Below are 27294 nucleotides of genomic sequence, written 5' to 3'. Positions count from 1 at the left end.
AGGCGCCTTCTGGGAGCAGGATCCCTCACAGGGGCACTGGGAAGCCCTCCTGGATCCCAGAGAAACATCTCTGTGCTGCTCCGTATCTCACCAAAACCAGGGGTGGAGGAAGGCTGCTTTCATAGCCTCCAAGGCAACCAGCTCACCTGGGCCGCTCTGTGGCCACCTTTGCTGTCAGGCAGGTCTCAGCACTGCTCTGCAAGCAGCTGTCTCCTCCCTGCAGGGCACTCTCCAGCACAGGGTACATCTCCACTTGCTCAGTCTGTGGGCAAAGATTGAAAGGGAGGGATGGGTTTGCTTTGCCCTCATTCCCAGGGTGCCACAAGAGAGACCTGCCACCCCCAAATCAGCCGTGTGACGTGGACACCACATACGAGCTGCAGACGTGGGTCAGGACGGCTGTGGGGAGCAGGCAAGCCAATCTGCGGTGCCCTCGGTGCTGGCTGAAAGCAGAGCTGGAGGCAACGGGGCGAAGCCCAGGGCAGCCGGCAGCAGGGCCCGGCAGGGTGCAGTGCCCGCAGAAATGCCCGGCTCCTGGAGCCTTAGCCCTAGGGCTGCAGCACAGGGACGGCACCAGCTGGGGCTTCGCCGGGAAAAACCAGGCAGGGGTGACCCTGACATCCCACATATGCACCTGGCCTTGGGACTTGACAACCTGGCCCTCTGCCCATCGCCACCAGGGGATCCAGAAAGCAGCGCCACTGGCCATGAAGTGGTCCTGAGACATCGCTCCATGGGTGAGTCTTTAACCAGCGGGCCTAAAATGAGGACAAAGCCTGGAGGCCATCGCTGTTCTGTCCTTCTCCATCCCCCTGTCCTCATCTACATCCCTCTGTCACCCCTCTCTGCCCCTCTGTGCCCCTCTCCTCCTCTTCCCTGCTCCGCCTGGGCCCGGGCCCGGGCCTGGGCAACCCCAGGGAGACGGCCATGAGGCTGTGGGCGGGCGGGGCCTGGCTGGGGGGCGGGATGCAGGCTCAGGCAGCAGGAGGGCGTGCCCCAGGGCATGCCGGGAGCTGTAGTCCTGGGCTCGGGGCTGCCAGGCGGCCATCTTGGTCTTGGAGGCCCAGTCTCTCTGCTCCAGCTGCAGCGAGGCTGCCCTGAGGGCCGGGGCCTCTCAGCCTGCATCTGGCTCGGGTTTGCGTGGGCTGTCTCTGGCCTTGCTCTCCTGGTGACGTGGATGCAGAGGGGCAGATGGACACTTAGTGCCTCTGGAGAGGAGCTGCCGTGGCTGAAGCTGAAGAGCTCAGCAGAAGGTGAAGCAGCTGGAGAATGAGATGAAGAGGATCCCAGCAGCTGCTGCCTCCAGCTGCAGACAAGAGACAGCCGGCCTCTCCAGGTGAGGAAGGGTCCCTCTCAGTAGTTCTCAGCAGACCAGATCTCCAATGTGCACCGCGGGGTCTGTATAAATAAGGAAAAGTGCAGTACGGCCACGTAGTGTGTGTTGGCGGGGGGGGGGGGGGGGTTGGTGTGGGTGCGTGCGTGTGGGTGCGTGGCTGTGCATCTAGGCAGCCTCATGTTGTCGGAGCTGTAAGGCACCAATGTGTTCTCTTAGGTGGACAGTCAAGTGAGTGGAGCTACAGCAGAGGAAGGGAGGAAAGGGCAGACAGAGACAGAAGTGCCTGAATTCTCTAACTGGCCTGGCAGTGCAGAGGGCAGGAACTCCGGTGAGTGCTGGGTCCATGGGGTCATGTCACCCCTCTTCTGTGTCCCAGTCCCTCCCTGCCCGCTCCCCTTTCCCGCTGTGTAATTTTTTTTTTTTTTGGTTCTGTTTCCCTCCTTTATTACCGTGCTCTGCTCCCTACCTCCCCTTTCTCTTTTCTCCAAGTCTTTTTCTTTCTCTCTCATCTCCCTCTCCCTTTACTTTCCCTCTTGCCCCTCTTTCCTGCTCCCTGTGCTTCTTTTCTTCTGTCTCTCTCTGTCTGCAGGCCAGTGCAGGTTTTTCCTTCTCCATCTCTTTGAATCATAGACTAGTTTGGGTTGGAAGGGATCTTTAAAGGTCGTCCAGTCCAACCCGCCTGCACTGAGCAAGGACATCCTCAACTAGAGCAGGTTGCTCAGAGGCCTGTCCATCCTGGCCTGGAATGTTCCCAGGGATGGGGCATCTACCACCTCTCTGGGCAACCTGTGCCTGTCTTTCACCACCCTCATTGTGAAAAATTTCTTCCTTAGATCTAGCCTTTACCTACCCTCTTATAGTTTAAAACCATGAGCCCTTGTTCTGTCACAGCAGGGCCAGCTAAAAAGCCTGTCCCCATCTTTCTTATAGATCCCCTGTAATTACTGGAAGGCTGCAAAAAGGTCTCCTCGGAGCCTCCTCTTCTCCAGACTGAACAACCCCAACTCTCTCAGCCTGTCCTCATAGGAGAAGTGTTCCATCCCTCGGATCATTTTGGTGGCCCTCCTCCTGACCACTCCAACAGGTCCATGTCTTATCCTGTGCGGAGGGCTCCAGAGCTGGACACAGTGCTCCAGGTGGGTCTCACCAGAGCGTAGTAGAGGGGCAGCATCCCCTCTCTCGACCTGCTGGCCACGCTGCTTTGGATGCAGCCCAGGATACCGTTGGTCTGCTGCTTCTCTTTTGTTCTCTCTCTTTCTCGCTCTGTCCTGTTCACAGTCACTGTGTTTTTCCATTCTCTATCCCACCGTCCCTGTCCTTCTTCCTGCTCATCTCTTCTCTCTCTGTCCCTCTCTGCTGCTTCCTGAGCCTTCCACCTGCCCTCCTCCATCTCTTGGCAAGGTTCCCAATACCTCTCTCTCTTTCTCCATTCCGCTGTGCTGCTCACTGTCCCTGGTTTTCTCTTTCTTTCTGTTGTCTCTCTCGTCTGGCGCTCTGTCCTCCTCCCTGCCCCAACTTTTCTCACTATGTCCTTCTGTCCTGCCTCTGTCCCTGCCCCTGTTCTTTTTCAGCCCCCCTCCATCTTGCTGCGTCCCCAGGCTTGTTTTGCAGTCTCTGTTCTGGCCCCAGCCCTTATTGTGCTTTCCCTCTCCTGCTCCCTCCCCCTCCTTCTGCCTCTCTTCCTCTTGCCCTGCTGCTGCTTTCTCCCTCTCTTCCCAGATCCCTGTCCCTTTTTCCCTCTTGCTGTCCTTCTTTCCCCTCTCTTTGTTCTGTCTCTTTCTGTCCCGTTCCCTGCCCCATCCTTTCTCACTGTATCCCCCTGTCCAGCTGGCTGCCCCTTCTTTCCCTCTCTCTTGCTCTATGTTTTCTTTCTCCAGGTCTCTGTCCTGCTGCCCATCACAGTTGCTTTTTTCCACCAGTGCTGTCCTGCCCCCTGTTCCTTTTCTCTCTCTCTGTCACTCTGTGAATTCTCTCTGAATTTGTTTGCAGTGTAACAAAATTGAACAAAGATGACTTAGGATGAATTAAGTCTTTTTTTATTACCTGTGATTCCGTGTAGTGACAGGTTTCACTTTTGCATCACTTTTCTCTTTATATTTGCTCTTCTTCAATTTCCTCTTCTTGTGTTCGTGCTTTTGGCTCTTTTCCAAATCCGTTTGGTTTCCAATGTGTTTCTTTGGCTTCTTGTGCTTCTTCTTCTCTTGGTTCTTTTTTTTCTTGCTCTCTTGACTCTCTCCTGAGCTGGCACTGCTGCTGTGGCTTTGAGTCTGCCTCTCAGAAGGGCTTCGCCTATGGCTGCAGCTAACACTGGGACTGCTTTGACTTTCACGTCTGCTTGCTTCAGGCTGGTCAACTGCAGCAGGTGCTGCTGTATCGTCTTCCACCTTACCAACAGCCTTTTCTTTTGGCTCTTTAGGATTTTTTTCCTGCAGTGTTTCCTCTGAAGGCTCCACCTCTTTTTCATGCTGTTTTACAGGATTTGGTGGCTTAGCACTCATGTTTTTATAGCACTAGCAGGTTTTCCTACGTTTGCGGGCACTGGCTAGATTTAACATCTTCCTCTTCAGACTCAGAGTCAACTCTATCCCACTTTGACGGAGGGATCTGGATCATAATATTGACATCTTTATCAGGGGCTGTTATATCATTATTAGACTCCTCTCTGGTCTTAAGGAGTTTAGTGCCTGGCTTTTCTTCAGTCTTTCTAATGGGGCTTCCCTCAGTAGAACTAGTGCTCAGAGAAGGAAAGCGCATGTTAGTACTGGGTGAGATCCACACACTGCCATTTTCTGTAACATTTTCTAAAATGGCTTTTGTTTCAATTCTAAATCTTCAGGATTTTTTCAAAAGATGTTCAATTAAGGGAACAGGCAAGAGAACGGATGAGCCCACTAGCTGTGACTATGAGCAACCAATGGATTTGGTATCTTCCTACTCTACATGTAATTAACAAAGACACGAGATTATCAGATTGGGGCCCATCTGATCTGGTAATACCTTCAGGTCCTACTTCTACCAATGGTGGATACATGAGACATGCACTCTTGTTTCATTCTTGTAAGCAAGCAATTATGGAGAGGTATACACAACCAAAGCTCTATCCTCATGTCCCACTGTTCTTCCTTAGAAAAATGTACAGTTTTGAACCTTCTTAGAACACCAAGACACTACCTTATGTCTCCAGCCATGTCTTAAATGTTTTGAGTTTGCTTTGTCCTCCTTCTTTAGGCACTGAAATCTAAATCCTAACAGTTCCACACTAGATCACTTTTCTGTTTTTCACGTGTCATACAATGGAACCTAGAAGAGAGGTCTCCAAGGGAAGTGCCAAACACGGAGGCACTGAGCTGGCAGCAGTGTAACTGTGTCGATATGGCGCTGTGCTCAAAGCCAAAATCAGTACAACCTATTGTCAGCCAAGCTGCTCTCTCTGCAAGGTATAATTTCATGTCCTACTGACAAAAGTAGAACATGACAGTGCCTTGCAATTTTTGAAACGCAAAATATTGCATGAGATAGACATGTCTGTTGTCCTTGGATTTGAAGGAAGACCGAGAGGGCACTCCTCCAAGAGTCAACATGTAATGAATAAGAAGAGGGGAAAAAGAAGTCCCAGAAGTAAGGGTCAAACATGTTATTAGCTTTCTGCGCAGTACAGACTGCTTGTTTCCTTTAACAAAATTTGGTTCTGACACAAGTACAGTTGAACAGGAGAGATCACAGATTATTCACTCATTTAGCAGGGATTTAGCTGTTCCTTCCATTAGTCACCATAAAGAATTCTGCAGTTTTTGGGGTGGGGGGAGGAAGGAGAGAATAGGAAAAGAAGTGATGAGGTACCTGGTGTAATCTACAAGACTTGAATGAGAGCCATCAGCTCCTGTTACTTCTCACTTTTCCCTTTGCTTTTTCTTGTTTCACGTTGCTGCTGCTCGGCTCATGTTTCTCAAGAGGTTCTTTTGCGGGTGGCACATTTTCTCCACTCACCATCTTTTTGCCAGTTTCTTAGTTAAGTTGAATCTTACTGAAGATTGTTAAGGCTTCAGGTTTTTAAGAAAAGCAGATTTATCTTTTGCTGGAGTTCATTCTCCTTTTTCACCATCAGGCTTGGTCTTCCCCTTCCGTGATGTGTTTGATTCAGCACTTTCTGCTTTAGAGGCCTTCATGGAAGTGGCTTCACGTTCTTTGTCAACCTTTTCATCACCTTTTATTTCTTTTTTTTCAGGTTTCGCGTCAGAAGTTTTGCTTTTTTCAGTAGGTTTTTTTGGCTGCCCCTCTTTGTTGGAGAGCTGCTCTGACTTGATTTCTTTTGGATGGTCTTTCTTTGCCTTTTCCTCCACGGCTGGTCTAGTTTCTGGGTGATCTTCTATCACTTTTGGATGAATTTTCTGTGGGGTACCAAGAGCCTTCTCATCCTTTTGAGAGGAAAATGTTTAAACATTGTCTGTCTTTGGCACGTCCTCCTTCACTTGTTTCACAGGAGGTTCCATTGGAGGAGGCTTTTCACGCTCGCTGTCCACCTTCACTTGGGAAGCTTTAGCTGGTTTTCTTATATTGTCTTTCTGAGGAGGAACAGCCACTTCTGCTTCCCGCTTTGTCTTGCCAGTTTTTGACTTTGGCTCCTTCTCTTTCTTCTCCTTTTCAGACACCGGTTTGAACATGTCGTGGTTTAGCCCCAGCCGGCAACTAAGTGCCATGCAGCTGCCCGCTCACTCCCCTCTCCCCCAGTGCGACAGGGGAGAGCATTGGGAAAAAACTCGTGGGTTGAGTTAAAAACAGTTTAATAGGACAGCAAGAGAGAAGGAAACAACAATGATAACAACCATAATAATACCGACAAAGGAACATAGAAGAACAAGTGATGCCCAATGCAGCAATTACTCAGCAGCCGGCAATCCATAACCCATCCCCGAGCAGCGATTTCTGCCCCCCCGGCTAACTCCAATTTGTGTACTGGGCATGATGTTGTATGGTAGGGAATATCTCTTTGGCCAGCCTGGGTTAGCTGTGCTGTGTCCCCTCGCAGCTTCCCGTGCACTCCCAGCCTTCTTGCTGGGGCCAGCACGAGAAGCTGGACTGTCCTTGACTACTTAGCAACAACTCAAAACATCAGCACATTATCAACATTTTCTCATCCCAAATCCAAAATATAGCCTCACGCTAGCATCTGTGAAGAAAACCAGCTCTATCCTGCCTGAAACCAGGACAGATATGCATCTAGTGAGGATGAAAGTACCTACTTTGACTTTTTTGGGTTGTTTTTGCACTTTTTGTCAATATCTCCTTAAAAGTCTACTTCAGCAAAAGAAGAAGAAATCGCTTCTCGTTTCTGTGTCTGACTAAGAACTAACCTGATCATACAGAGAACCAATGTGAAGAGCCATTGGTTGTCGTTACTGGGTACCATATCTGACTTGTCGTGCTTTCCCTGTGCGTCAGGTGGTGGTTTCTGCGTGGCACTGGTCTGTGCTGCTGGGTCCACATCCCTGTTGGTTGCCAGATGCAAGGCAAAGGGCTTATCCTCATTTAAAATTACTGGTCTACTTTCAGAAACTGTCTCCACAGACTTAAAAAAGAAATTCTTCCTCATCTCTTTGTGCTCTAGGAGAGAAGCAGTGGGGGGGTTTCAGGGCAGTGCCCATAAAAGACCCTTTAGGAGATCCTGTCCCTTGCCCGTCAGATGGTGCAATGAAGAGTTTGAGAAAGTCATGGGTGTTTTGGTGTCCACCAAAGCAGGTGGGTTTGGGTTTTTTGTTGTTTTGTAGCATTTATAGCTTGTGTTTCTTACATAGGAGAGCTGGGAGGCTGGGAGGAAATCCTGTGGGTAGCAGAGGATGTGCTTAGTTACATATCAAAGGAAGATGAAATAAATAACTATGTAAGGGTCAGCATAAGTATTGAGATGTTTTGCTGTTTAAATGTCGACCTGAACTTTGACTGAAATGGATTCGCTGGCACTTTTCTTCTCTCCTAGTTCATGTGTGGGTAGAAGAAAGAAGGCAGCAGACATACACACTGGCTAAAACCGCTTTTTATTGCCGGCTGTAAAGGTGCCTCTTGGCTGTAAGCCTGAGAAGGACCCCACATTACAATTCTCGATGCCTCATATGCAATTTTAAGGGTACTCACATATTCATTTTTGCAGGCTGAAAAACCCATTGGCTTTGGCCACGACATGTTACTGTTTGCTTTTGTGTATTTGTACACACAACCTGCCCTGTGCAAGCATGCTTAATGCATATTTATTAGCTGAGTTGGCACTATCTCGTTGCACCTTTGCCGCATTCAGCTGGTTTCTGTCTGTTTCTTTCTAATGCTAAGCCCACTTGTATAGGTGAGGCCACTGTCAGTCAAGTTCTCTTGTGCATGTCTTTGAAGCTAGCTTTACACAGGAGCTTTTTCTTATGAAGCACAATTGGCTGATCAGCTTTGTCACCAGGGCTAGTTCAAAGCCTACGCAGCAGGAAGCAACTGCTGCCAGACAAGGCTTCTTTATATCCCACGGGAGCTCAGTGGTTGTAACACACTTTCTGGTTTTCCTTGGGAGACAGCGGGGACCAAAGCTCTTGCATCAGAGCGTACTTTGGTCGGGGGAGGCAGGGTAAAAACGGTGTGGCCGTCACAGGCACGGCTGTCCTGGGCTGTGAGCTGTGCAAATGCTTGCAGGAAGCTCTGGGAACGCTTTTTACCTGTGCCAAAGTGTTCCTGCTGCTACCCCAAGAGTGACCCACCGGAGCCCTGACATCTGGAGACAGTGGAAGGTAGAGCTGCCTCCCGTGTGACAGGAGGCTGCCACGCTTTGGAGCAGGTGCTTTTGCTGACTTTTAGACTTCATGTGGTTCTCATGCTCATGGACAACCCCATCTCTGTTGATAGTCCTTCATAAATTCGAAGGATGCCGTGAAGTACATGAACTCTGCCCCTCCACTCCGCTGTGGCAAGACCCCAGCTGGAGTACTGTGTCAGGACCCTGCACTTGGCCATGCTGAACCTTAGAGGTTCACACGAGCCCATTCCTCGAGCTTATCCAGGTCCCTCTGGACGGCATCCCATCCCTCAGGCGTGTCAACCGCACCACTCAGCACAGTCCACAGCCCATCAAATCTCTCTCTCTCCAACTTAGAGAGAAGGCTGTTGTGGGGGACTGTCTCAAAGGCCTTACAGAACTCTGGATAGACGACGTCGGTTGCTCTTCCCTTGCCCACTAATGTGGTCGCTGCATCACAGAAGGCCACTAGGTTGGTCAGGCAGGACTTGTCCTAGGTGAAGCCGTGCTGACTGTCTCGAATCGCCTCCCTGTCGGGAGGTAAGTTGACATCTCACTGCGAAAGAGGCAGTGTCAGGCCCCAAAATGAGTCAGACCCACGTTCAAAAATGAGGTGGTCAAGCAGCAGCCTTAAAAACTTCCACCTTGTGGAATACTCCTGAAATGAATTCTCTTTCTGCTTTTGTCCCCTAAATGGCATTGAAACTGTGACTTTTCTTCTCTTGCTTGTTTTTACAACTAAAGCAGACAGTAGATGGAGCAATCATGACCATTTTTCCAGAGAAGCATTAGTGGCCAAAGGTCATGTTTACTTTTGTTTCTTTGCATCCTTGCTCCTTCACGCTGTTCAGATTGGGGTACAGGGTTATATACTTGTTTTGCGCGTTTTATGAGTTATTCTTGGATCCTTTGAGCAACAGGTTATGGACCCTGAGGATTTTTTTGTGGTGTTTTGTGATAGAGGGGAATTTTCAAGGATTTCTTGCATTAGCTGTAGAGAAGATGTGGTGGGCTGACCTTGGCTAGACGCCAGGTGCCCACCAAAGCTGCTCTGTCACTCCCCCTCCTCAGCTGGACAGGGGAGAGAAAATATAAGGACAAGCCTGTGGCTCGAGATAAGGACAGGGAGAGATCATTCAGCAATTCCCATCACGGGCAAAACAGACTCAACTTGGGGAAATTTGTTTAAGTTCTTGCCAATCAAAATCAGAGTAGGATAATGGGAAATATGATGAAATCTTAAAACACCTTCCTGGCACCCCTCCCTTCGTCCTGGGCTGTCACGGATGGATAATTTAGGCTGCTTAAAGAATCACTGCCGAAGATATCAGAAAGCGAATGATTTTAATCTAGATTTGTAAAAAGCGTGAATTAACAGAAGTTGCTGGCAAGGTCCACTCTATTCCATATTCAACGTGGAAAAGCTATGCAGAGAGAAGCCAGATTACAATTAAACTGGAATGATTTACGTGTCTATCGGATCGAGTTAATGTGTATCTTGAGGAGAGAAACTAGGGGAGACCCTCCTCTTGAGACACGAGGCTCAGAGTGGACCGAAATCCACCCCTAGTCCTGGACTTGGTCAACGGTTTATGACTAAGGTTAGGTAAGGAAAGTAAAGGAATGCCCTCCCGTTGAGTCACGAGGATCAGGGTGGACCCCCATGCTTTCTAAAGTCCTTTTCAGAGGGGAGTCTAGGTGCGGCTGAATCCACTCCTAGTCCCAGACTTGGTCAACGGTTTACATGACTAAAGGGATAGAGTATCAGGGATTCTGGTGTAGTGATATAGTCCATGATTTTGTGCTTCCTGTCACTTAAAGATGGCAATTTATCCAATACAAAATAGCAGCAATCACATTCACTAACAATGCCGAGATAAGTCACAGTATCAAATCATATAAAACTTAGCAGCATAATCCACTGAAACTTACTACGAGAATTCTTTTTCAAAATATTTGTTCTGCAGTCTTTTTCTTTATTCTTTTCTAACAAGAGCTTCCATGAACTTGTGATACCTGTTTGGATAGGTACACAGTTCCACTAACAAGCTGAAAATAGCACCTACCAGACACCGACAACACGGTGTTTTTCCTGCTGCCCAGCCCAGCCCAGGATTACGGCAGTGGTTGGTTTAGTACTGCAGGGTCCCATGGGGATCCCTGTCTGGGGGCTGGTTAAGCTCGGCAGTGTGAGCAGGAGGGTACGCTTTCTCATCTCACGTCCCTTCTTCCAGTCAGTTACGAGGGAGTCCCAGAGTCCTCTGGGCATATTCTTCTGGACTGAAGGGTTCTTTTGTAGTGGAGACCCACCATAGAGAAACAGAAGGAAAGCTTCATCTTACGCTATAGGTTCGAGTGAGATGAAACTACAAAACGTTAACCAGGTCCTGAAAGCGTACGGCCCTTGGCTTGGAGTCCGGACAATCCAGTTCCTCTAACCCTTGCAGGCTGGCACAGCAGGGCAGGATCACGTCAGGCTACGTGAGACTGTGTCGGCATCCTCCAGCCTGGGCCCCAGCCACAGGGTGCCATCCTCCAGAAACAGGCTGCTCCAGCACGGGCCTGCCACGGGGTGACGGCCTCCTTCGGGCATCCCCTGCCCTGGCATGGGGTCCTCCCCGGGCTGCAGGTGGAGATCTGCTCCAGCGTGGAGCTGCATGGCTGCAGGGGCACAGCCTGCCTCACCATGGTCTTCACCAGGGGCTGCAGGGGAACCTCTGCTGCGGCGCCTGGAGCACCTCCTGCCCCTCCTTCCGCACTGACCTTGGTGTCTGCAGAGATCTTTTCACATGTTCTCACTCCTCTCTCTGGCTGCAAATGCCACGTGCCGGTTTTGTCCCCTTCTGAAATATGTTATCCCAGAGGTGCTGCCCCCGTCGCTGCCTGGCTTGGCCCCGCCGGGCACGGGCTCTATGGGACACAGGGGAAGCTTCTAGCAGCTTCTCACAGAAGCCACCCCTGCAGCCCTGCTGCCACAACCTTGCCACGTAAACCCCATGCAGAGGACGTGGTTGCCGTGCATAAACTCGCAAACCAACCCAGAACGGCTGCCATTGTGCTGTAACAGGAACGGTGTCACAGAGGGCGAGAAGGCAGGCATAAGCGTCCCGAGCAATCTCCATAGCAGGCTCACTCCAGGAAGACCCTCGTGGTGTGGGCATTCCCGTCCAAGAGCCTGCAGATGTGATGGGGATGTCCTTTATCCTCCTGGATGCCTAGAGTCTGCAAAATAGTGACCTATCGTTGCAAAAATGAGAGAGCAAGTCTGTGCTGCAGTTCGCGTTTTCTTTTCTTTGGCTTTTTCTGTATTGTATTTGCCAGACAGACCCTGGCTGGCCACACATGTAGCAAGTAAGTGGAGGTTTTTAGTACTAGCTGGCTTCTGTATCGATGTGTTCTTTGGCTGTTCCTTAATAACGGAGTTGATTTTTAAACAAAAATGCCAGTAAGATACCATGACTTTGGTAAAGCTTCTGTCAAGAGCTGCAGCTAATAAGGGGGTGTCTCTATCCCACCGGGTGTGGACAGCTTTTGGACAGATTTACCTGCAGTGGTTCAGTTCCCCACGCCTGGCAGTGGGGTCTGCAATTTCCTCAGTTTGCTGGTTCAACCAGTGCAACTGCTAAAATGCGGACTGGGAGAGCTTCTGTGAGAGAGAAACTGTGAGGTTAATCTCCAGAATTTATTACTGTTTCTCGTCTTTTGAGGGAAAGCATCTTTTTTTTTTTTAACTTGCATAATGAAGAGGTTTGACTGTCTAAGTTGACACTTAATGTTTGCTAAAAAAGCAATTAGTTTTGTGGTGAAATGCAAAATTCAAAACACTTTGTGTACACTCCTAAACTCAGGAGCTGTGACTGTGGTTTGTCAGAATAGAAGTGGCACAGCTAAGGTGGAATTTTGGCAAGCTTTAATGGGGGAAGAGAAGCATTGACAAAGACCAATCTGCATTTTCTTGAATAAGTTTCCAATTCTTTTAGTTACTGGCAAAACAGGGCAAAAAATAGACACAAGAAAGTGTAGAATTTTCTATTGTCCTGTTACCCTCCTCTCTATGTAAAATAGCTGTTGCTCCTGGAGGGATGTTGTGAAAGAAACATGTCGTCTCTTTGGATTTCCTTGTTCTGTGGGTTTCCCCACAAAAGGCATTTTTATAACAGCGTCTGGTTAATTTTCCTTTGCACATTGCAGGTAAAATCGCCCGTGGATACCGAGAAACCCATCCTTCGGTGAGTGTGAAGGTAACCTTTAGCTTTCCTAGCATTTAAGAATGGTGGAGCAAGCTGTGAGATTTGCCCTTTGTGACAGAGTGCCAGCCTTGCAGGCTGAAGGAAAGTCAACCGTAGCGTCTTTGCAGCAGCAGCAAAGGTTGGGGTTAAATAGGAGGGTTCTTAAACCCTTGTATTTAACCACATTCGAATAAGTAGATACCTGTTAGCTTAATTAACTGTTACCATGACTGTAGATACAATGCCAAAGCAATGAACCAGCAACTAGATGTGACTTCTAGCGATATATCCAAGCATGACATTTTGTAAAATTGGACTTTGACTAAGCATGGGCATGGATAAGTTGTTTTCAGCAAGAATGAAAAACGCCAAGACAACTTAACAAAACAGCAGGGTCATTTGTAACCTTTAAATTGTGCTGTGCCACGTGTAACTTAGCACCGGGGCCTGTAGGACTACAGGCATGTCCAGATTGGTTCCTGAAGCTGTCTGAGCAGACCCAAGTGGTGTGTAATTGTCAAAGCTCCCAAGTGCCAAAGTGGTGACTGTCGCTCATGCTCCCGTCTGTCCACAGGGCACAAAACCAGCATGTGAACCCCCACCAGCTCTGCCTGTTTCTGAAGAAGCGGATGAAGGTGATGAGGAGGAGGAAGAAGGCATTGAACCTCCCCCTGTTCCCGCACCCTGGCCTGAACATACAAAACCAGTAAGTCCCCGCGTTGGATAGCACTGTATTTGGGGTAATTCAGAGCTGCATGTTTCTGGTCAGACAGCACTTGCGGGTGAAGACTCTGCGGGCCGCAGTCCTACCATGACAGTGCTTCACCCAGGCCACTGACACCCCGACAATCGGGTTTGAACTTTCCCATTTAGTCATGAGTTTCCTGTGATTCTGATAGGGTCCGTGAATTTATCTTAGTAGCAGAGAAGAGGCATCTTCGTAAGCATTTGCATTTGCAATATGATCTTAGGGGCATCTCTGCAAGCCAGCTTTCTGATACAACGCCTTTTTTTGTCACAGATCTACTCATGCTCTGTAACTGAACCTGCCGCTGCGCTGGCACCAGCTAAAGTGGCCACCACTCTGCAATGTGGACAATCAAACGCTTTGTCCAGAAACACAGACGGGCAGGAGACAAAATCTGGGCTGACAGATGAGGACATCCTAGAGAAACTGAGTACGTATTCGGTATTTCTTTCTGTCCCATGCCCTGTGCCAGATGTGCCGGCCCTGCCTTCCCGCTGCTGCAGCGCAGAGCTGCCGGGAGGCGGCAGCACCCCATCTGGCCTGGCTTCTGAGCCTTACTGCTGGAATGATCAGCATCTCGTTTGTGCAGCTGCCTGTGTAACGCGGCAGCCTGAGGAATAATGCTGTTCGTGCTGTCCACCACGGCTGTGCTTATTTGTGAATAAGCATAATATTGGCAGACAGTAAGTTATCCATGGGACAGCACTGTGCCCTGGTGGCCAAGAGGGCCAATGGTATCCTGAGGTGCATTAAGAAGAGTGTGGCCAGCAGGTCGAGAGAGGTTATCCTCCCCGTCTACTCTGCGCTGGTGAGGCCTCATCTGGACTATTGCATCCGGTTGTGGGCTCCCCAGTTCAAGAGAGACAGGGAACTCCTGGAGCGAGTCCAACGGAGGGCTACGAGGATGATTAAGGGACTGGAACATCTCTTGTATGAGGAAAGGCTGAGAGACCTGGGGCTGTTTAGTCTGGAGAAGAGAAGACTGATATTCAATGTCTATCAATATCTGCAGGGTGGCTGTCAGGAGGATGGAGCCAGCCTCTTTTCAGTAGTGCCCAGTGACAGGACGAGGGGCAATGGGCATAAACTGCAACACAGGAGTCCCACCTCAGCATGAGGAAAAACTTCTTTACTGTGAGGGTGATGGAGCACTGGAACAGGCTGCCCAGAGAGGTTGTTGGAGGCTCCTTCTCTGGAGACCTTCCAAACCCGACTGGACACGTTCCTGTGCAAGCTGCCCTCGGTGATCCTGCCTTGGCAGGGGGGTTGGACCAGATGATCTTCAGAGGTCCCTTCCAACCTCTACCATTCTGTGATTCTGTGGAGATCAACATGCGTGCAGTGTTGAGAGTGCAGGACAAGTGCGTGTCAATCCCAGTCAGGTTGCAGACAAGCAGTGTGGTTCTTAGAGTGGCATAAGCAAGGTCTTCAGAACTTAGCCTGGTAATGAGTGGATGATGGTGATAGTTCTTAAAACCCCATCATTCCTGGTGAATGAACATGAGAAGCTGTTCTTTAAAAACATAAAGGCATTCTTCCGGCAAACTGCTGAAAGGTTGAGAAGATCCCCTCCTGGAAACACTCTGCAGTATTTTTCCTGTTCTGAAAATGGCACCTGTTCATCAAAATTGATTCCAGAACCCAAGGTGCATGTAATCATTGGTAGCATTATACCTTCCATTGAATCACACAGAGTATTCCTAAGGAAATAAAGGCTCTGTTGTTCCAGCACTCGCTAGTGTTTCTCAACAACAAACACTTGCATTGGTGCTTGTTCTTTTCTGATACCTGTCTGCTGTGAATGTTTCTCCATGCTCTTAGTTTGCTGTCAAGGTAGCTCTCCAAAGGACTGTAGAAAATCTGTCTTTGTGGAGGCTGTCTGTGCTGTGGAGCTGCCTGTATGACGAAGTTGTTGTTGTTGTTGTTGCCCAAGTGGCTACAAACGACTCACAAGCCCAGACAGTGGAGCTGCATTTCTGACCTGCTGGAAGTTGGTATCTCCAGTTTGCAGTGAGCATCTTTAATTTTGTTTCTTTCAGGGAGCGTTGTGAGCATGGGAGATCCTAAGAAGAAATATACTGAATTGGAGCAAATTGGCCAAGGGTAAGTCCGACCACAGTTACTGACACGAAAAGACAACCTGGTGGAGCCAATGTCTTGTCTGCAGCAAGGAGCAGGACCGGGAAGGTCTACTGTCCCTCAAGTGTGTGGCCCCTATTTGCTTATGTTCTTAGGGGGAGAAGGGGGAATAGTTTTTTGTATGTCGCAAAATAATCTGGCCACGCTAAAGAATGGCGAAAAAACTTTGTTGCCTAAAAGAGCCACTTAGCACCTGCTAGTTGTGAGAGAGATACCAGTTCTCAATACCATTTCTTTCGAATATTTTGCTCTAAAAAGATATTCAGTGATCTGGATTATAACCACATAGTTTAGCAACAGAACGCAGAGATTAAATAATAAGCTCTCTTTTCTAGCAGAGGCAGAAAAGAACAAAAATTCAGTAATAAACAGAGAGTTGAAGCACAAAGTACTTGATGAGAACATGCATCATCTGCCTGATGGCAGACCACTTGTGGATCCTGCAGGTTTTAGGAGTTTACAGAAAAAAAACCATCAGGCTATTTCCCTTTGAAGCCCAACCATGCTTACTGTAACTAGGATTGATTTGAAATGGTTCTGATGTGAGGAGGCAAGAAGAAATGGCATCAAAATTAGGTATCTGACTTGCGTTTTAAATACAGACAGACTCCCTGCTCGGTCAAAGTTTCGGTGGCTGTGTCGTAGTTCCGGGAAGGCCAGAGCCATTGTGTAGCACCAGGATCACGCTGCTGTCAGTGTCTGACAGAAGCTGTTCACTGACATCGGGAGATGTTTTCCTGCCTGTTAAGGCAGGTGACCTTAGTGTTTGTAAAGAAACCGTGACTGCTTGTGAGGTTTGGAGTCAGGGTAGCACGTTGCTGACCTAGAACTGATAGATGCTGCAGAAAGCCAGACGCACTCACGCTCTTTCTCTGGCAGGCTTTATCGTAGACACTTCTTGTTTGGTGGGGCACTTGTGGGAAGGTGTTTCTGCTCCATTCGTTGTATAAAAACCCTTTCTGGGATTGCCGCTTGCGTTGTACCCGAAGGTTTGGTTGTCATTGTCATTTGTAAAATGTCAGTGGACACTTAGAGCTGTGCCAGGCTCTCAAAAGATATGTGTCGACTGAAGAAGTGAGAGCCAGAAGAAACATGCGTGTGACGCACGTGTGACCGTGACAGTATGACCATCGCCCTCACCGTCTTTTGTTTTGCCCATCCTAGGAGTGAGCTTGTACAAAGGTGCCTCAGCAGCTGGTGGGAAGAGAAGTGGCTAATACCTGGCCTGAAAGGGTCTCTGAACTGATTTCCTCCAGCTTTTAGTGCAGCCTGAAGATGGCACGCCCTTCTTACAGAGCAGTGAGCGTGCTGCCGTCACCAGCTCGTGACTGTCATGCTGCAGGTCAATTTGTAGTGATGGGGAAAAATCCTCCAGAAAAAAATCGTCCCTGGTGCCTGTTGGATAGCAGTGCTTCAGACATATTTCAGCCTGCAGGTACACAAACAAGCCAGGGGATCAGGTGAAAAGGAGCAAACTGATTTTGGCATTGTCAGTCAGTGGGACACTTGCCGGATGGGTGTTCCCACTTCTCAGAATTCCCTCGCTGGCTCTCCCTTGCCTCACTGCCCGTGCAGACGTCAGCTTTGACATGATGGCAGTGTAAACCTGTGCTTAGCTCAGAAGGAACACTAATGGGGTTTACAAGCCTGCAGTTACTTTAAACCCAAAGGGGTTTCCTCTGACCGTGGCCTTTCAGGCCCTTCACATCATTACAGGGGAAGAACCTCTTTTAACAAGAGGCAGATGGCAAACAAAACGCCACACTGCCTAGTCCACAGATGAGAGCACCATTTCTTTCTGGTGGCTCTACAACACAACCCGTGTCTGCCACAGGAGGAAAATACAGATACCATGAAGAGTCCTTCACGTGTCCGGTGCACCTAACAGAAGCAGCTGCTGATGGCTCTTGACACCTAAAGAAGCTGTTTAAGGATCCCCTGTTTGGAGCACAACATGCCTTAACCTGCTCTAGCTGTGACCTTGTAGGATGGCTGGAGAATAGTTTCCTTGCTTTGCTATGCTGGAGAAAGCTGTGTGTGGATCCTTTCCTCATGTTGGACATCCCTTGTTCTTCACGTTGGGCATAAGTTTTCTCTTGGATACCCTGCGTGGCAGAGGGCTGGTGGGCTGCTGCGCTGTGCGCTGCTGCCTGAAGGAGTGGGTGAACAAAGGTGTTTTTTAAACCCTACAGGCAGCAGCGATCTCCTGTCTGGGCTTGCTTTCACTCCTAGGGACTAAAGTGCTCCTTTCTTTGCTGCTGTTTTGCTTCTAGGGCGTCAGGAACTGTTTACATGGCGATGGACATCACCACAGGACAAGAGGTAAGTGTCCACAGTCCCAGCCGATTTTGCAGGTCTTTAGTGCTCTCCCCTCTGGTGCGAAGGGTGGATGGGGCTTTTGGGTGGCCAGTAGATCTTTACTGCCAAGGCAGTTCCTCTGAAGCACAGGCTAGTGTCAGCTGGCAAAATGCATCATCTGCTGTCTTCAGCCTTCAGAAATCCCAGCAAGCTTTTGGGACTGATAAAAACAGTATCATTTTTATTGCCAGTGTCAATGTGTTGGTTTAGAAATCATTCTCATGTCTGTCAGTGTAGAAGAAGTATATCAAGAGCAAAGATCTCTCCCAAACCAAACAGTCGTGTTTAAGTCTGGTGTCGGTGACAGCCCATTACAGCCCGTGAAGTGCTCGCAGGGAAGTGGGGTCCAGGAGGGTGAGAAACGAATCTTGAAGGAAAGCGGCGTTAGCTTTGACAGCCCCTGTAGTGACCAGTTTAAAGTGGCCTCTTCACATTCCTTTCCTTTTCCAAGGCAAGCGGTCTTGAATCTATACAAACCCTGCCTGAAAATGTGGCTAGAAACCCAGGAATGGGAGCGGAGGGGTGGTCTCTTTCGTGCCATGTTGAGAGCAGGACTAGACAGAGGCACTTTATAACTGCTCTTAGGTAGAGGTCTAGCCCTGCTTAGGACCCGGGGTGTATCCATCAAATGACATAGAATGGATTATTTTTTTGAAACCCTCAAAGTAATTGCCAATCTGAACTGTGTTAAGGAATGTGTATTTCGAGTTGCAAAATCAAGATTCAAGAAGCTAGGAAGTGCCAGGTGTAGATAGCTAGGGTCTGGCGGCCGGAAGATATCGCGCTGTACGGAAAGTTAGGGCCCCTCTCCTGAAAGCCAATAGCGTTTAATTTATGATGCAAGCAGACGGAAGTGAGGTTAGAAACCTAAGCTATATAACGCCGTGTCACACACTAATAAACGCCATTTGCCGTCTACCACATTGGTGTCAGCGAGCTGATGGCCCGAGCGGCCTGGGGTTGGTCTCCGTGCCGTTCCTGAACCAGGTCGCCACGCCTGCGAAGGCAACAGCCAGGACTGTATTTTTTGTGTGTGTAACCTTAATGATTGTTTTAGTATGGCTTTTGAAATGTAATGTACGTCTGTGTTTTCTCTCTGTTATGCCGTCAAGTCAAGAGTAACAGCAGTTGCTGAAATAATGATGACAAATCGTACAATTACTAAAGCATTACCAGCAGTTTTTGTGTATCTTGGCAGTAACAAAATCACATCCTGCTTGCAAACTGTGCATCAACAATAATAGTGGTGGTAAACTAAGACCATCTGAGAAGAATGTCGGTCCAGAGAGTGTTGTTAGAGATGCGTGCTTGATAGTTTAAAGAGCATTTGTACAGATTTTACAAGACAAAATGTATATGGCCCTGTGTCCTGTAACTAGCACCCAGGCTAGCAGAGAAATTGGGTGTTGTAATATAAGTTACTGAGCTCTTTGGTCTGATACCAAGACAGTTTGGCACAGCTCTGCTATGTCATTCCAAAAACACGCGCTCCATGTTCATTGGGACCTTGTGCAACAGGCTACTCAAGTTAATGGCTTTCCCTGTCGTTTTAGGTGGCCATAAAGCAAATTAATCTCCAACAACAGCCCAAAAAGGAGCTAATAGTTAACGAAATCCTCATCATGAGAGAAAACAAGAGCTCCAATATTGTGAACTATTTAGACAGGTGAGTAGTTCTGGTATGATCACGTGAATGTTCATTTACATGCTGCAAGCCAAACCTTTTAAAAACCCCTTTGGTCACTGGCAGAAAATTGACCTCTATTGTTTATCTACTCATAGCCAGTGTATGGGAGGAGACTGCATTTTGTCTGCATTAATCTTTTCTGGCATATATTGCTTAAGACTGTTTTCAAGGACCTGGCACAGCCATCTCAGCCTACCTCCATGTTTTTTTGCTGTTGGCTTGATTGGTTTTGTGGTTGTTTAAGTTGATCATCTTTTCTGTGTCTTATCATAAATGCTGGTAAATCCTCCTCGAAATTACTTCCTTTGGGCTGTTCCTGCTCTTTTCCATTGCTGTGGATATCAGGAAGGTGAAGTTCTTGTTTGCAGAAACACGTAATTTGCCATTTTTTAAATTGTTTCTCCTGTTCCTGGATGTATTTTCTGGTAGGTTTTCCAAACTGTTGACCAATACCTGTCCTCACTGGTACACATCCTCCTGGTCCAAGATTTATCTTTGCCATTACTGAACTTCAATTTTTCACTTGCTTGCCAGCTCGGACGTCTAATTGTTCACTTATGGGCCTTCCTCATTTAGACCGCACAGGTTCTAAGTCCTGTATAGCCTAGAGGGAATGTCTATTCATGTTGTCCTGTCCTCATGTAAGAATGACTTGGAAACAAAATCAGCTGTAGCCTTTTTCCAGAGGTAATTTGGCCGTGCACACTCATCTCAGTGCCATTGTTTTCTTCTTTCAGCTACCTCGTCGGTGACACACTGTGGGTGGTTATGGAATACCTAGCTGGAGGCTCTTTAAATGATGTTCTTGAGGAGACATGTATGGATGAAGGACAGATAGCAGCTGTCTGTAGGGAGGTAAGGGATCCCGCCTGTGCTTCCCATTACTGGGACAGGATGGTACTTCTAAGCAGGTGGTAAGAAGATGAGAGGTTTCATGTTCAGAGCTTTGTTTCTGTGTTGCTTTTATGATACGGAGAAGAAAGAGCATCTTAAGTGAACTGCCTGCCAGTATCGCTGCACTTATTACACTCTGTTGTTTTACTCATAGAATTTTATTGTACTATTTCTTTTTTTGTTGTTTTTCGTTTTACTCTTCTCAACTTTGCCTCTCTAAACCTTTGCCTGGAGCATGCCTGTACTGCATTCCTTTCGTGTACAAGCAAATATGCTGGTGGCAGAATTTTAAAATACCAGCAAAGAAAAATAGGGGCTCCTTCATCCCAGTCCTCGGCTTAAAAGAATAGCACTCCACCCAAAACGGTGGTTGCTCCTGAAAAATGCCTAACACGCTATTTCCAGATCTGCCGTCAAGCCTAACAATAAAATCTTTCTCATGCGACCTCCGACTCAAAAGTGATCCATCTTATACCGAAGGAAGGGACTTTTTGGTTTTTGGCAAACCATAGTTTGTCACCTGGGTGGAGATAGCACATTCCCTGCAGCAGCAGTCATTCCGTGTGTGCTTTCAGGGGACAGTCTGTGCCAAGAATTGACATTTCTGTTTCAAAAGCTACTACGCCTTCGTTTAGGAAGTTATTACTCTGTGTTGAAGCAGCAAGCTCTTCCTCTTGAGAGCACAATACTCTGCCATTACTCTCAATTCAACTAGAAATTAAATCCTTTAGAGCCATTTCTTTTCTTGTGTGATGAAATCTGGTCACTAAGTAAGTTTTACCCTCATGTTTCTTTTTTATCTATGAGTGCCTACAAGCTCTGGATTGCCTTCATTCCAACCAAGTGATCCACAGAGACATCAAAAGCGACAATATCCTCCTCGGAATGGATGGATCTGTCAAACTGAGTAGGTATCCTTGGTCAGGTGCAGCATTCCCAGGATGTGGTGTGGGGCTGCTTTTGACTGACTGCCTGTTACCCAAAAGCGATGCCTGTGGTAGTGCACTGGCAGACCACTGCTGCGAGCTAAGAGCACAGTGCCAACGTCCAGAGAGGTACAGAAAGGAAAAAGGTGTAAAGAGTGGTTTCGGTTTGTGTAGGTCCCTTCCAGAAGGGATAGTAATAAAGAATAATCTAAAGCTTCAAGTGAATAAAAGCCACTGCATGAAACTTGAGGGGTTTTTAAGTGGCCACTTCAGTATTTCCTTGGCTCGAGCACTGAGTAAACAGAGCATGGCCGCTTTACCAGATAGATTCAACAACGCCTTCTGAGGCATCTGGAAGGGATTTCTTTTGCTTGGTTTCATAAATCAAGCTGCCTTTAACAGTACTTGTTTTTCTCCTCAGCTGATTTTGGCTTGTGTGCTCAGATCACCCCTGAGCAGAGTCAACGGAGCACGATGGTCGGGTCTCCTTACTGGATGGCACCAGAAGTGGTGTCGGGAAACGCATACGGGCCCAAAGTGGACATCTGGTCGCTTGGGATCACGGCAATTGAAATGGCGCAAGGAGAACCTCCTTACGTTAACGCTCATCCTCTCAGGGTAAGGTGCGAATAAAACCAGAGACCACCGTCTTTCTAACCTGCCCCATGTTTTGTCTCCCATGAGACAAAATCCCAGTTACACCAGCTTGAACTAGTTCCACCAAGGGCTGCTTCTAAATATGTCGCTGGAGCATATCGGCATATATTGTAGCTGTCGTTACGTCAATAGGGGGACCTTAAAAGAGAAGTGACATATAGACTGTTCAGAAATGTGTCATTTTTGCCCTCAACAACGCTTGAGATTTCTCATGCGCTTTTAGAAATCTCTTTGAGCTGTATCTCTGAATGACAAGAATTTTTCAGCAGCAAGATCCTCCAGTTGGGGAATTTTTATGAAAAATATTTCAACTGTACGTGCAGGAGAAGTCTTTCCAAACTCAGATCAGTGCCGATTGCTCACCTGCGCCTTTCAGGAAGTGTCACTGGTTCTAGTAATGCCATAATCACTTCTTAGCAAATGCTTTTCTACAAGTCTGTTTTAGCACAGGTACTTGTAGTACACTAGTGTATTTTGATGTTTTGAAGTTTCCAGTTTTGTCCTAATTCCTTAAAATGAAATGACCAGTTCTTATACCAAAGGAGCGTGTCATAGTGGAGGAATGTCTGCTGAGATAACACCTCATGACTGAGAGCTGAAACAGAGCTCAATGCTGCACAGTTAATTCCTGACAGGATGCAGGAATTCAGGAGGAAATTAAGTTTGCTCTATGCGTATACATACGCGATTCTTATTAAGGCTAGAATTAAAATAGAGCCTGACCTTTAGCTTTTCTCATAGCAGTAAGGCTGTGCTCTCTCTGGTCTGTGGCACCCCGACTGCGTACTGCAGACTGAAAGAAGAAACAAGAGAATGGTCAGGAAATACCCCCGGCCAAGCAAAGAGAGGAGCCCACACTCCACCTGCTTCCCTGGGAGACCCTTGCAAAAAATGCATTTGCATAAGGCAGCAAAAACCCGTGAAGAGCATTAGCGTGACTGGTCGGGATGCTGAAGGTTCCCTGCCTCCTTAACCTCAAATGCTGATTAGGGCTCCTCGAGAAGCCTCAGGTCAACTGTTTGTTAGAAAGATCACTGGATTTCTTCTCTCTGACCAAACTCAGCTCTTCCTGCCCTCACCCAGATTCTTTGAGATGCTCTTTTTCTCCATATATGCCTCATCTCCTGCTGGAGATACGATCAGCTTGGACACTTAGAGCTTCAAGGCATCTTCAGGTGTCTTAGTAAAACTGTGGTAGATGAAAATCAGGCACCTGAAGTTGCTTCCATCTGCATTGGCTTCCTGGGCTCTTTTTCAGCGGTTGTTGCCCCTGAGCTAGGAACAGTGAACAGCCTGTGATGGACTGCCTGAAGTTCCCCAGTTATCAGCTAGTTTTATTAAGGTCAATCAACCCCGACAGGATTGATTTGTTTTTTATGAAGGATTGTTTTAATAATGGAAGGCACACAGGAGCTTCCGTTACTTAAACACCTAAATAAATTGTAAGGGCATGAAAGGCTCATTAGTCCTAGAGTTAGCAGCAGTCTTCATGTAGATGCAGTGTTGTTTTCCACGTGTAGAGCAGGCGCATCCCATGCTGCTCACGTTCTTTCCAGCTGATGCAGAACTCACAGGAATGAACAATTTTCGAGCCATGTGTGTCTTGGATGTGTCTGTGATGGTATTTGTTTCCTCTCACTGTGATTTCCTTCCATCCGGCACATGCCGAGGGCCTGGGGGACAAACACTGGTGTGATAAAAACCCTTTGAAATTCAGGTTGGACCTCCTCCTGATTTCAATTAAAAAAAAAAACAAACAGAAAACCACAGAAACAAAACAAAGCCTTAAGCATTTCTTTTTCATTTCTTAACCACAGCGCATCAATTTGTCTCAAAACTGTAGCATTTTTTTCAAATGCTGCACATCTTCTACAGTTTCAGGCTTCTTAATCATCTGTATGTTGTTCCGTCACGTATCTGGGTGGCCTGGATACCTTTAGGATCTTGCTTTCACAGACTGCAGCTGTAATGGTCTGCTGAAGCCTTTCTTGTTTCTTGGCATGTGAAACAAATTAATGAGCTTATTGCCCCTTTGCAGCTACTGCGAACGCTCCTTTCCTTTGTACCGTACTTGCTTTTCTTTGCCAGCTGCATATCATAGGAGACCAAAAGATATGTGATAAGAAGGTACTTCAGCTTCCCGTAGACCTTTCCCTGTTCTGGTGGAAATACTGAAAAGGGGACGTACTGAGCTGAAGATGACTCTTCTTTGGGATTCATGTTCTGAGAAGAAACAAGTAACTAAAAGAGCTCCATTTGTCCTGGCACTCCTGTTTCACACTCAGGTGAATGTGGCTGCAGTAAAATCCCCAAAGCTGCCATTGGTGCTGTAGTCCTTTCCCGCAGGAGAAGTATCATCCCTCGGGTAGCGCAATTGAAGCGTAGTGAGGACAGGCACTCCAGCTCACCACTGTGTCCGGTGGCTGAGGTCAGCTGCAGATGGACAGGATCAGACTGATTTTGTGACATTTATGTTGTGGGAAAAGGAAAGAAGCTTCCTTTTATTGTTTTTACTCTAGGATCGTTCCTTTGCCTTTTAGGCTTGGAAATTGTCCTCTGTATTTAAGAGGACAATAGCAAAGTCAATGTGGTCCCGGTCTAGTTAAGTGCCAGTAGAACAGAGCTGTTGTAATGGCAGACGTTTTAATGGAAGACCCCATGGCCTATTTCTGTCATTATTGCTGTGTATTTTAGACGTATTCTGGAAGTTTATGTCTGAATAGTTCAAAAGGTTTGTCTTCCGTTTCTACATAACATCTTGCAAAAGCGCAATGAACTCATCTCGCTGGCTTCTCAGCATGTTAGACCTTGGTTACAAGCGAACCACACTGGATACTGCTCACCCTGTGTTTTGCAAAATGACGTTGTACTCCCTTGGCCTGAGGAATATCAGGAAGACTTGCTCAGCTGCATGAACTCCGTCAGCTGCTTGACAGTGAACATCCTTGGCTTTGCTTAGGAAACTTGAGCTTAGCTTTGGCTGGATGCTATTGAAGAGGAGAAAGGCTGGAATTTTCAAGTGTTTGGCTAGGCTTGTGTGCGCAGAATGACTGTGCATTCAGATGAGCAGCTGGACATTTATGCACAACATAGAGGGGAATCCACAGAGGACTCAACCCTTAACACAGGTGAATACTCCCAATTCTGAGGCAGTGGAGTGTTACCATAGCGATGGAATTACTCGTTTTTCTGATAGCAAGCATTAAACGTTTTCTTCTTAACACATAAGTGACGCTGATCTGGAATTTGGAGACTGCTGAAAGACGTTGTTGCAGCTTGGCTCCCATCTGCCCAAAGACGCATTTTCTTCATAAGATATTTGTGCATGCAACTTATGTGCCTGTGTTGAAAAAAAGGTTCCCAATGTTTCTGTTTCTTTATCCAAGGACTAAGCTGATGGATTTCCTTTTTTCCCATCTGGTTACCATTTTTATCAAGAGCAGAGCAAAAAACTTGGCTACCTTTGCTTTATGGAAGCTGTACTTTAGGGAACAGTGAGCCCCGCCGAGATGCATTTTCAGTAGTAATCCTCTGAAATAATAGCGTTAGGCCAAATTCACTCTTTAAAAGAGCCTGTAAACTGTCACTGTCACAAGCCTGTCACTACTTGGAGAAGCAAAATGTGCTTTTGCTGATGTAGTTCATACTAACCAGGTCAGTCCGTGAAATCAGCTGTCAAGGCAAGATCATTTTGATATTGGAAGAGCTGTGGCTGCCTCAAGGTTTTTTATGTAGCTATAGAAAAATCCTGTCTGACCCCCTGCCAGGGAAGAAACTGCCACTGGAGACTGAACCTTAAAAAATGGGGTCTATCTGGGCAGTTATGGATATGAAGGAAACAGGTGGAGTCTCATGTTCCCTTTTTCTCTAGGCGCTGCATCTGATCGCTACGAACGGGACACCAGAGCTGCAGAACCCTGAGCGATTGTCCGCAGTGTTTTGCGACTTTCTGAGCTGCTGCCTGGAGGTGGATGTGGACAGGCGAGGGTCTGCCAAGGAACTTCTGCAGGTAAAAAATGGGACACGGCTGCAAGCGGAACAGCTGTTCTATGTAATGGTTTTCTCACCAGCTAAACTCAAAGGCATGAGACGGAACCCCCTCATATTAGTCTCCAGTCTTGGTGCTTTTCAAAAGGAAAAGAAGTGGAATCATAGAACGGTTTGGGTTGGAAGGGATCTTTAAAGGTCATCTAGTCCAACCCCCGTACAGTGATCAGGGACATCTTCGACTAGAGCAGGTTGCTCAGAGCCCCATCCAACCTGGCCTGGAATGTTCCCAGGGATGGGGCATCTACCACCTCTCCGGGCAACCTGTACCAGTGTTTCACCACCTCATTGCAAAAAAATTCTTCCTTAGATCCAGCCTGAATCTACCCTCTTGTCGTTTAAAACCATGACCCCTTGTCCTGTTGCAAGAGACCCTGCTAAAAAACCTGTCCCCATCTTTCTTTAGAAGCCCCCTTTAAGTACTGGAAGGCTGCAAAAAGGTCTCTCCGGAGCCTCCTCTTCTCCAGGCTGAACAACCCCAACTCTCTCAGCCTGTCCTCCTAGGAGAGGTATTCTGTCCCTCTGATCATTTTTGCGGCCCTGTGTTGAATTTTGGTAGTATATTCAGCTCTACATAGTGGCCGTATGCATAGTAGTCCGTCAGCGCTCTGTCACTGGTGTCCCTGCTCTTGTCTTGGTGCTGAAAACCTGTACCTCCGTGGCCTTCAGAAGAACACATGGGCCTAAATACTCCTGGCATGAACATTTCCTAGAGCTATTGGAGTTCCCTAAGGAACGGTTTATGCCTCTGCTCTTTTCTGACAACTCAGATAGCCCATGTCTTTAAAAAACAGGAACCTAAGTAAGTAACTTGCGTTTCCTGAAAGGAACAAGGCCCTGGGAGAGCAAACAGCATTCCCAGAGTGCTGGCAGGGCAGAAATGCCAGCACGCTGAAGACGACTTGATAAAGGGATTAATGGGATTTTGGGCCCTGTTTGCCTGTGATAGCAAGGTACTGGACATGAAGACGCAGGTGCAGATGGTCCCCTCAGTCCTGTTTCAGCGTATTCCCCATAACCAGAGAAATGCTGCTTGAGGCTCTGAGTACCTGAGTTTGGAAAGTAATGGTTCATTTCTTTTTTTCCTTTGCACAGCATCCATTCCTAAAATTAGCCAAGCCTCTCTCCAGCCTGATGCCGCTGATCACGGAAGCAAAGGAAGCGAATAAGAACGGCAGCAGCCACTAGTGCTTCAGGCCGGCTTTCTCCCATGCCAGCTCAGAGCAGAACTGAGAATAAAACTCTATAGAACCTCAACGCTTGTGCTGTGGGACAGGTGGATGGATAAAGAGACCAATGGTCACAGTCATGGTGGTAGGAGGGAGAACAACCCAGCCCCTCAAGGAGTAAAATATGACCGTTTCTCTTCTTCCTGCCTTCTGGCTCCTGAATTTATTTTTAAGACGAAACAGGGCTTAAGATAGAGAGGTAACAACCACAAATGCTTGCCTGCCTCAGCCATTTCCAAGGGAAAGCAAATTCAGTCGGAAGGTCCCCTTCTTTCTCA

The 27294-nt window shown here is 47.6% G+C and overlaps 1 protein-coding gene across 1 annotated transcript; it reads left to right on the top strand.

Moving 5' to 3' along the window:
- Positions 1–523: 523 nt before the first annotated feature.
- Positions 524–26975, top strand: LOC309414900 (serine/threonine-protein kinase PAK 3-like; the record flags this gene model as incomplete). The annotated part of the gene is made up of 9 exons (XM_082012279.1): positions 524–737; positions 15119–15182; positions 17492–17540; positions 19130–19242; positions 20001–20118; positions 20965–21064; positions 21505–21701; positions 25612–25749; positions 26883–26975. The coding sequence occupies 9 exons, from the start codon at positions 524–526 to the stop codon at positions 26973–26975; spliced, it is 1086 nt and encodes a 361-aa protein (XP_081868405.1).
- Positions 26976–27294: the final 319 nt, after the last annotated feature.

This window comes from Phaethon aethereus (assembly GCF_964289735.1).
Source record: "Phaethon aethereus genome assembly, chromosome: 34".
In the NCBI taxonomy this organism is placed as follows: domain Eukaryota; kingdom Metazoa; phylum Chordata; class Aves; order Phaethontiformes; family Phaethontidae; genus Phaethon; species Phaethon aethereus.
Note: the sequence above shows the minus strand (reverse complement) of the source record. Positions and strands in the feature narration are given on the sequence as shown.